Below are 10,000 nucleotides of genomic sequence, written 5' to 3' on the forward strand. Positions count from 1 at the left end.
CCTAATCAATATTTAATTACAAACAAGGTTAAGGAAATATCATTCAAAATTATACACAGGATTTACCCAGCCAAATATTATTTGGTAAAATTTAAATCTGATATTGATTTTAGTTGCTCCTTTTGTGTCAGTTGCCCTGAAACTGTGGTACATTTGTTTTGGCATTGCACTTTTGTAAAACTATTTTGGCCAAATGTATGTAATTTTATTGTACAAAATATTGAAAATCATTTTGTTTTGTTATGGAAAGATGTATATTGGAGAACAGCAAAGAAAAGCACAGTCACGTTTACATGATAAATCTTATTTTTTTACATGCAAAATTTCATATTCACAAATGTAAGTTCTCATGCAAAAAAAAATGTTTTTTTTCTTTTAGGAAGGAAATGGAGCATTATATTGATACTATACGATTTTCTATTAAACAAAAAGCAATTAAAACGGTGAAAGTTTGTAAACGCTTTAATATTTTTATATAAATGTGTATTTGTATACAGCCCCTCTAGTGTGAAATTGATTATTTCATGTATAATGTTTATTGTTTATATCATGTATAGTGTTTGTCATATACATGTATTTTAATCTTGTTAATAAAAAATAAATAAAAAAAAATTATAATAAATATAAATAATATAATTAGCAGCGATTGGACGGACAGTGACCAATAGCGAGCTGCCTCCACCTGCATCAGTCTGTGCGTAATACGCGTGGATCTGTTTTGTAAAATGGGTCAGACAGCGCATTAAAAGGTATTACTAATATGGCATTTGAGCATAAACATCTTCCCAGCAGATAAACTAAGTAATGTTTAATGTGTTATAAGAAATTCTGAAGAGTTTATTATTCTGAAGAGTTAGTAGTATACACTTGTGTGTTTTGTCTCGGTCTTCACTCGCTTTAAATAACTTCTGCCATCTAAAGATAGACTCCGATAGTTTTTCGTGCCAGTAATATTGGAAAAAGCAAATATATATATATTTGTATTGTGTTGACTGTATGGATCATTTGATTGAGACGATACTGACTTTCTGTTTTGATGAGATTAAAAAACAGCAAAATGTTGTGCGCGTCTAGTCGTTTTGGTTTTGCAGATGTTATTACATGCACTGATTTATAAGTGGCGATTAATCCTTAACCAGTAGCCAGTGAGTAACTTGATCTGTACGTCTTTTATGTAATATTTATCATGTATGTATTTGATATAATTGAATGCGTATCCGTCTGTGAATACATAATGAAAACTGACTATCGTGTTAAATGAATTAGGTTAAATTACTTTGTAGTAAACTAGAAAGGAGTGAAGAATAAGTTCACATTATTTTAGACAGCGTTTGGAGGGGCTTTTATTTTGATACACCACTTCCGGTGGAAATAGCATCACTACTGTTGTTGCCGTATCCGCGGTCCTGTTAGTTTACTGAATCAAGAGTAAGTATAATTTGGATAATTAGATAGTGGAAATTATTTTTGTTTTGTTTTAATTCTACCTATTGCATGTTTTATTAATTTCATGACGTTACCGCCTTAAACTCATATATTATGCAGCCTGCTCGCACAGCATGCTAGAATATTCTTGGAGCGCGGTGTTGTGGGTGTCATGGCAACAAACGCAAACACAGTGAGGCGATAGTCGCGTTTCCTCAACACTTATATGTTGTTGTTGTTGTTGTTGTTGTTGTCGTCGTCCAGTGGTTATATATCTACTTTATCTTCAAATCTCAGATTTATTACATTCCTGCACAAGACAAATTCAGCAAGAGGGAGATGGTTCAGCTGCACGTCAAACGAGGAGATGAGAGTCAGATTCTCTTCAGTGCTACAGTGGATGTCTCGATAGAGACACTGACCCAGCAGGTCTGCGCCATCTATAATGGGAGATTAAAAGTGGACAGGATCTGCTCTGGTATGACAATAATGCTATGTACGCTTATGATGTAAAATAGTAAAAATGCATCACATTCTTTGGGTTCAGCTAGTCTATGTTATTGACAGACGAATTTATTCCCTATAATGCATGGATTGTGTAAGTGTCAGATACATTAACTAGAGTCCATTTCTAAAACACGTGTGAAACGTTTGATCGCATATTATAGCATTAAAACATGGAATCATTTTTATGTCTCCATAGAAATTCCAGAGCTGGCAGATCATGGCATCTCTCTTCCACTGAATATGCAAGGCCTGACCGATGATCAGATCATGGAGCTCAAACTAAAGGATGAATGGGAAGACCGCTGTATTCCCAGCGGTGGTGCTGAGTTTAAGAAGGATGAGCTCGGGCGTCGAAATGGACATGGTAGCCCTGTCACATTTAAAGTTTACATTTGAAGTGCCCAATTAATTGATTTAACTAAACTCTTACTTTCCATTTAGCTCCAAACGAGAAGATGAAAGAAGTTTTAAGGAAAACAGTGGAGGAAGCCAAAGCTTTAATCTCAAATGTATGAAGCTAGTTCTAATATAGAATACTTCTAAACCTCAAAATGTTGTTAGCCTTTTGATTTGTTTTGTGATGTATGTATTTATTTACTCTAAAGAAACAAGTGCAAGCGAATGTTTGCTTTACCATGGATATGGTCAAAGAGGCTTTGGATCAGTTGCGAGGAGCTGTGATGATAGTTTACCCAATGGGGCTGCCTCCACATGATCCAATAAGGATGGAGTTTGAAAATCAAGAGGATCTTACTGGAACACAGGTAACTGAAATCTTTTCTGCCTTTCTTAAAGAATTAGTCCACTCATAATTAAAATTCTGTCATCGTTTACTCACCCTCCTGTTGTTCCTAACCTGTATGACCTCCTGTCTTGTGTGGAGCAAAGAAGAAGATATTTTAAGAAACGTGTCTCCCTTTTTTTTTCCTGTTCATACAATGGAAGTCTATGGGCTCCGATATTATTTGGTTCCCAACATTCATCTAAATATCTTCTTTTGTGTTCTGCATTAGAAACAACACGAGGCTGAGGAAATGATAACAGAATTTTCATTTTTAGGTGGAATATCCCTTTAAGCAACTACATGCACATTGTTTAATAAAACAGACCAATATAATTTTCTTTATTTGTTTGATGAACATAACAAAGGCTGCAATACTGATATGAAGGCTCTCCTCTGCAGGCCTCATTACAGGTGATCCCAGAAGAAGAGGCTCAACTGTGGTGGGCGTCTAAAGAACTGCAGAGGGGCAAAAAGCTGCAGGATTATGTTGGGAAAAATGAGAAAACAAAAATTATTGTGAAAATTCAGAAAGCAAGTGTTTGGTGTGAATTTCAGTTTTAGTTTTTTTACCTTAATCTGGTGTTTAAACTTATCTTCAAAGAATTTCATTTGGCCATGAATTTCCATATAGATGTTTTGACCTAATGAAATGAAAACTGATCACCATTGTTTGCACTTTCATTTTAGAGAGGCCAGGGTGCACCAGCGCGAGAACCACCAGTGAGTGAAGAAGAACAAAAAAAGATGATGCTGAACTATTACAAGAGGCAGGAAGATCTAAAAGTTAGTGGTCTCTAATTAACTCTTTTGATTTAATTGTATATCCTTATTGTATGTTGTACACACACTCTCTCTCTCTACACACACACACACACACACACACACACATATATATATATATATATATATAGGTGTAATTAATTAATTATAACATACGTCTAATTATATTTGTTATTTTAGAGCATTTATCATTGTTTGGTCTGTTTTGTTCTTGTTTATAGAAACTAAAAGAGGGAGATGATGACTCGTATCTTCAGTCCGATTGGTCAGACAGACAAGCTCTAAAAAGGCAGTTCCAGGGACTCACAAATATCAAATGGGGCCCAAGATAGATGAACAGAGAAAATCACAGCTGATCTACAGTTACTTTCCATTTGGCAAATCAGAGATCTCTAGACTCTACCGCTGCTGTTTTTATGCAATTTGGTGCCTTCATTACATATGAAAGGTATTTATGAGACTGTAAATGTGTTAATACAAAGCAAGAGACATCAAATTTCTCTGTTCTGATTTATTGGCAGAAGGATGCAACACCTTTCCTCTTTTTGTCTGTGCCTCTGGCAGTAAGTCAATTGAAACTTGATGCTGTTTAAAGACAGGATGTTGCCGTGCAGCTCTAAGGATCGCACCACAGAGTTCATTTGGAGAGCATTGAGAAGGAATTACAGAACATTTTGGTATCCTTAAGGCAAAAGAGAGGTTATAGTATCGGGAGGTGTGATGTTGTGTAATAAAAGAACAATCTTTTTGTGTTCATTTTATGATTCCACCTTTAAATATAATACATTTTAATTACAAATATTTTACCAGTCTTCTTAATTTGTATTGACTTTCAAAACCACATACATTATTCATCCAGTGTTGAATAGAGCAATAATTTATAAAATACTTTTCTCTTTACATGGCTTTACTTTGTGTAAAATGTAATACAACAGCTACTTTATTAACTGAATAGAAGAATTTTAGAACAGAATAATAACGTTTGCCTTGCTTTGGCAGTAAAAAACACATCAGGTATTGCTTGTTCTGTGCTATTATGTCCACACTGTACCAGATCAGTTTTTTTTTATTTTTTACCTGACAATCTTTAAAGGTGATGTGTGTAATTTGTCATCTTTCATGGCTTATTATGAGACTTGTAGGTTGATTTCACTCAAAAAGTGTAGCACAGTGAATCTGATGTTATCAAAATATCGGTATGTTTGTTTGAGCTGCCAGACAACAGCAAAATTAGCTTAACCAATAGTGTGAGTTAGGGGCGGGCCATTTATGTGGCAGACCAATAGCAGATGAGGGGAGTGCTCTGGAAACCTGTCTGAAGACCATTGTGATACAGAAATGATACACTTCACCTTTAACTTCAAAATGCTCACTCCTTTTGGTTGAAACTACAGCTACTGCACATTCTGCGTAATAGTTGGCATGTATGAATGCAGGATGCATGTGTTTCCATTGAGGTATGCGTTCATCCTGATCTCCTGAATCACAAGCTCTCTGCGCTCAATCCTCTCCATCAGCTCTGCTGTCTCTGTGGTGTATGTCACATCTTCCCAGCAATACACCTTCCTGCCAACCTCTGACAGGTTAGAGCTGTCCATTAGTGACCTTTTCTCATCCTCATCTTCCTCCTCTTCGTCATTATCCTGGTTCATTGGCTCCTCCTCTTCCAGATTAGTTGTTCTACTCTTCTTCCTGAATGTTCTAGTTGTATTTAGATGTCTACTGCAGGTTAGCTGTGTTGAAACAGCTATTAGAACAATCAGAAGTCCCACACAAACACTTGATGTGAAAAGCAGTCCTGCCATCTCTGGATACTCTGAGAGAAAAAGAAAAGTCCTTGTGACTTGTTGTGAGTACTTGTTAAGAATAGTAAAAAATTATTTCATTACCCTCATGTCGTTCTAAATGCCTACACAAAGTTAGTGTTGGATTAAATTTTGAAACTATTTTTATTCCTATTTTATTAAATTGCTAGTAAATTTCACAATTGCAAAGAAACAGCAAGTAACACATTTAATTTAATGTGAAATTTTGAAGTGGACTGAAATGTATTTTCTTGTAAAATGTACCAGTAATGTTTGTTTTATTAACAACTTTGAAAAGTTATTTTTAAAGTGATAGGCAGTTATTTTTCAGTGGAACACACAAGGATAATTGTGAGGATTTTTTCCACATAAAAGTAATTCTAATTGACTATGTCAAGCTTAAAATAAAATATAATTCTTAAAGATTCTTAAAATTCTCGTTTTGTATTGCATGGGTAAAATATTGCATGGGCAAATTAAAAACAGGTTTGAAATTACTTGAAGTTGAGTAAATAATGCTAGCATTCTCATTTAATTATATAAAATATTTTATATAAACCACTATATTTTTTAATATATTCCTCCATTTGGGCTGCTTTATGTTGACTGGGCTCATAAAGAAAAGAAAAGAAAAAAGAATCCAGGCATGTTTCTGTTTACCTGTAATGTAGCCATATGCCATTAAAGAATTGCTGACAATAATCCTGTTCTCTGGAAACTTTGAACTTCTGATAACTGGGCGTTCCCCTATGAATAACGATAAAAAATAATTTAACAGTTTATTTACCTCAACTGCACAGATGTTCTATATAAAGTAAACTGTATGGTGTACTGTATATGTATGTATATGTATATAAAGTAAATTGTATTGTGTACTGTCACCTTCTTTTGTGCTCTGGTTAGGAACTGAGGTAGTTTGGAAACTGCTGGGATCAGCCTCCTTGAGTAAACTTTCTGGAACTTAAAAAAGGCACAGTACAAAGAGTTAACATCTTCCAACTCCCAGGCGGTATCTCCCAGGATCTTTCAATGCAAAGCTGATGAGTAATCTTTATTTTTCCTGTGAACTGATCCTGCCTTCCAATCAGTAACAAAAGCCTGGCATTCAAAGCGATTACAGGAAGTTTCACAGGAAGCCCTGAGGCCTACAAATGCCAGACCCATTCCCTATTTTTATTCCCAAACAACTTTTCGTCTTCATTGTAATTTATGAGACGGGAAGAAAACAGACGGGTAAATCAACAATCTGAGATGAGACAAAGGCCACATGTTAGTCTTTTCCCACACTTTCAATCAATGATTTAAAATCTCAAACCGATTAAAGATCTGCCATGCCGTGAAGATGGCACGCCATACTGTAACTGTTCAGAAAATTCAAGACATTTAAAAAACACATTCAAACATTTGCTTTGGGAAGATTTCGATGGATATGAGAGCATTCATACCGCATGCATAGAGGACAGTGATATACTTTTTTGTTCCAGGAGGGCAGGGGTTTTTTAAATGTTCCTCATCTATGGTAAACAAACACCTCTGTTTTCCATAGCAGATGTTGGATACCACATCAACAGCTCCGTGAAAAAGACATTCTGCAATAATGAAGAGAAAATATTATTTAAAATGTCTTACCAAAAATAAAATGTTCTCAAAATCAAACATTTTATTATGAATATTACAATAGATTCAACCATATACAAATGTATAAAATAACTTTTAATAATAATAACTTAATGAAATTCATAAAAAATTTGCCTATTTATCCTAACTATGCATCATTTTATTGCTCAATACAATATTTAAATTATGCATTTTACTTTTTTTTTCTCAGAACAAACCTGCAACACATTTAATAACCACTGATAAACCTAATTATCAGAATTAAACCACTCAAATTTAACTTTTTCTTTTTAAAATACTAATTTAACAGCAAATTGTCTAACTGCAAAGGGCCTAACTGTCCCATTAAATCAATATAATATTAAGTATAAATCTTACTTAAACCCAAAAAAACGTACCAAATGGTGGATGTTGTTCCTCTGATGGGCACAAGTCTTCCCCCTCCAACTGTCTGCCATAAACAGCAGAGTAGATATTCAGCACTTTTGGATATTTGCAGTGCAGCAAAAGTTGATCTCCCTCACATGTTACTCTCTTCTTGTGCTCTGCTGTAAGACAAATATCTTTACTGATGTAAAGAAGTAAATATTTGAAGAAGAAATTATCAATTAAGGCTTTAAAGAAGGAAGTACTTACTAGGTTTACACCTGTATGATACATGGAGGTATTTAGGGGTTCCAGGACAAGGATCTATGCCAAAGACTTGATGATTGACCAGAAACTGGCAATTTCTATGACCCTGGCATTCAGAGAGCACTTTCTAACAGAGAGGAATAATCAAAGACCATAGAATGTGCATTATACAAAAGGCAGGGGAAATGATTCTGGAAAACACACATCTTTTCTGAGCCAGAATTGAGTAAGAACAGAGTCCTCTTAGGTCTGTTTTCACCATGGGACTATTTAACAGGTACTAAACGGCTTTATTAAGTTGGCGTTTAGTGCATGTAAAATAAAAGGTCTGTTTTTTTGTCTGAAAGCAAAGCACAGGCTACTCACCTGCAGTGCTGTGGTAGCAGAACAGCTGTGATTACGCCATTGGCATCTCATTCCTGGCACTATCTCGGGAAGGGCTGCACTCTGTCCATAAAATGCAGACTGAATAGTTATGGTGGAGTGTCGTGGACACCTGAGAAGCAGGAGATCTCCATCACAGGCTTTAGCTGATTGACTGTTGATGATCCTAAACAGATAATCTAACGAAAAGGTGGGGAGGTTGGATCTACGGTAAGTTATTCAAAATACATTAAGAAATGCAATCTGATTCATTTTTAATGTAATTAAAAAATACATCAAGAAATGCAAATTCAGAAGTAATGCCAAATATAATTAGAATACACCTCTTCTACAATTAACTTGTTTTTGATTTTTGTAGGACTTAACATCAAAAAAGTGTGTGTGTATATATATATATGTACACATACAGTGGTGTGAAAAAGTGTTGACCCCCTTCCTGATTTCTTATTTTGATAAACCACAGTTTTAACCGGGGGGCAAACACTTCTTCACACAGGGCCATGTAGTTTTGGATTTTGTTTTCCCTTAATAATAAAAACCTTCATTTTAAAACTGCATGTTGTGTTTACTTGTGTTATCTTTCACTAATATTTACATTTGTTTGATGATCTGAAACATTAGTGTGATAAAACATGCAAAAAAATAAGAAATCAGGAAGGGGGCCAACACTTTTTCACACCACTGTACATGCATACAATTACGCTGCTTTAATCAATTATTTGGATGTTTTTTACTTGTTACATTTTTAGAGCCATTAAATCTAAATTATTATTGTAAAAAAAAAGGTTTTTAAATGTATCAGACCATCATGAAAACAAACATTTGTCACTTACCCATACATGTAAGTTTATGTATTTGTTTTTTATTGTTGAAACAATTCAACAAAATGTTACAGAAATGAATATACTTTTTAAAATATGCTCTTTAAATACTGTGCCTTTAGTGAATATTGCAACCATAACATTTGCACTTATTGTTAATCATCATTACATTATTGACTCACTTGAGAAATCGGAGAGTCCATCCATTTCTGTGGTCCACAGTATGAGAACACTGTAAAGTATCTGAACACATAGCACAGGTGGCCGGCAGCTTCTCAGGTGCTGCGCTGAGATCATGTTCAGATCCTTCAATTATTTCTGCATCAAAGTCTCTCTCTCTCTCCTGCCACAGCTTAAAGTATATTTTCATACCGCGACTTTGACATCCCAGACCTTTTAAGCCAAACTGTAAGAAAGCGAACGTCTCGAAATCGTTTCTCCTTTGATTAAAAAGAAGGCAGAGGATATAACACAAAAAGAAAACATTTCAAAGAGACGCAGTCACTGAGAGTTGCAGCCTATAGGGAAATAACAAGTGCGCAACAAGTCAGTGGTGCCTGAAAGCAGCGGCAATCGCATTATTCAATCCATTGCTGATAATTTTAGGGTCCTTAGTGAGAAAACAAATGCTAATAGGTGGTTTCTTGGCACTCAGAAAGTGACTTTTGAGGAGGATGTTGAGGAAAAACGCATTTGAACGGGGCGTGGCGGTGAAGTTGAGAAGCAATGACAACAGTAGTGTAACCAATCTGACTGAAATGCATTCACAGTAGTATCATTCATATTATTAATGATTAATATAATATTTCAAGTAGGCTAGTCATTTAAGCGCTTTGTCTTCGAAGACAAACCTTTTTGGACTATTAAACCTTTATAAAATATATATATTATAGTAAAAAAATAGCCTACCTTTTCTTCCAATAAAGATTTTGTTCGTGTGCGTGAGTGTGTTAGAAATGTATGTATTGTGTGTTTATGTCTGTTTGGTCATGTTTATAATATTGTAAAATCAAACCTCACGCGATGAAGTGAAACTGTGGCTCCGTTGCAGCAGGGGGCGCAGTGCGCTTGTTATTTTATCTGCGCTTACTGCCAATCCGCAGAAGTACAGCTGCCCGCGTACGTTTGAAGACATTTGAAAAGTGGGGAAAATATACATTGGAGTGGGCGATTTTGAGATTTCGTCTGAAATGGCTGGCAAAATGAAAGTTGCGGATGACTGTAGCTATAAAACATTCTCTGTT

At 35.1% G+C, this 10,000-nt stretch overlaps 3 protein-coding genes across 9 annotated transcripts in view; 2 read left to right on the forward strand and 1 right to left on the reverse strand.

Annotated features, from left to right (window-relative positions):
- LOC107577665 (UPF0769 protein C21orf59 homolog) overlaps positions 1–4,235 on the forward strand; it is a 16,909-nt gene extending 12,674 nt beyond the window's left edge. The window contains exons 1-9 of one of the 6 annotated variants that reach the window (XM_016263728.1): positions 1,378–1,428; positions 1,546–1,618; positions 1,723–1,903; positions 2,129–2,296; positions 2,374–2,441; positions 2,538–2,696; positions 3,116–3,247; positions 3,404–3,499; positions 3,718–4,234. In XM_016263728.1, coding sequence (XP_016119214.1) covers positions 1,598–1,618; positions 1,723–1,903; positions 2,129–2,296; positions 2,374–2,441; positions 2,538–2,696; positions 3,116–3,247; positions 3,404–3,499; positions 3,718–3,828 — 936 coding nt within the window. In that variant the 5' untranslated portion in view covers positions 1,378–1,428; positions 1,546–1,597 and the 3' untranslated portion in view covers positions 3,829–4,234. Of the gene's footprint in view, positions 1–1,362; positions 1,429–1,545; positions 1,619–1,722; positions 1,904–2,128; positions 2,297–2,373; positions 2,442–2,537; positions 2,697–3,115; positions 3,248–3,403; positions 3,500–3,717 lie in introns of those variants that run through there. The other 5 variants (XR_001608236.1, XR_001608237.1, XM_016263735.1 and 2 more) reach the window with 5 other exon arrangements.
- A 131-nt stretch (positions 4,236–4,366) lies between these two features.
- LOC107577635 (protein eva-1 homolog C-like) lies at positions 4,367–9,566 on the reverse strand. 2 transcript variants are annotated; one of them, XM_016263692.1, is made up of 8 exons: positions 8,939–9,566; positions 7,918–8,114; positions 7,555–7,678; positions 7,317–7,466; positions 6,747–6,890; positions 6,184–6,261; positions 5,962–6,048; positions 4,367–5,312 (listed from the first exon to the last, which is right to left on the reverse strand). In XM_016263692.1, the coding sequence occupies exons 1-8, from the start codon at positions 9,051–9,053 to the stop codon at positions 4,891–4,893; spliced, it is 1,317 nt and encodes a 438-aa protein (XP_016119178.1). In that variant the 5' UTR covers positions 9,054–9,566; the 3' UTR covers positions 4,367–4,890. The 2 variants fall into 2 exon arrangements, with proteins under 2 accessions (XP_016119178.1, XP_016119184.1); XM_016263698.1 differs by lacking the exon at positions 8,939–9,566 and adding an exon at positions 8,769–8,774.
- Positions 9,567–9,845: 279 nt separating this feature from the next.
- Positions 9,846–10,000, forward strand: part of mis18a (MIS18 kinetochore protein A) — a 7,063-nt gene continuing 6,908 nt past the window's right edge. The window contains exon 1 of the mRNA XM_016264948.1: positions 9,846–10,000. This exon is cut by the window's right edge and continues 157 nt beyond it. Coding sequence (XP_016120434.1) covers positions 9,947–10,000 — 54 coding nt within the window. The 5' untranslated portion in view covers positions 9,846–9,946.

This window comes from Sinocyclocheilus grahami, unplaced genomic scaffold (assembly GCF_001515645.1).
Source record: "Sinocyclocheilus grahami isolate Dianchi unplaced genomic scaffold, SAMN03320097.WGS_v1.1 scaffold32.1, whole genome shotgun sequence".
Lineage (NCBI taxonomy): Eukaryota > Metazoa > Chordata > Actinopteri > Cypriniformes > Cyprinidae > Sinocyclocheilus > Sinocyclocheilus grahami.

Excerpts from the sequence above, each read along its gene's own strand:
- LOC107577635 (XM_016263692.1), bottom strand. The coding sequence starts at position 9,053 with ATGATCTCAGCGCAGCACCTGAGAAGCTGCCGGCCACCTGTGCTATGT. Across the intron at positions 8,115-8,938 it reads TGGACTCTCCGATTTCTCAA|ATTATCTGTTTAGGATCATC; the intron begins GTGAGTCAATAA and ends CCTTTTCGTTAG. Across the intron at positions 7,467-7,554 it reads ATCATACAGGTGTAAACCTA|CAGAGCACAAGAAGAGAGTA; the intron begins GTAAGTACTTCC and ends TTTGTCTTACAG.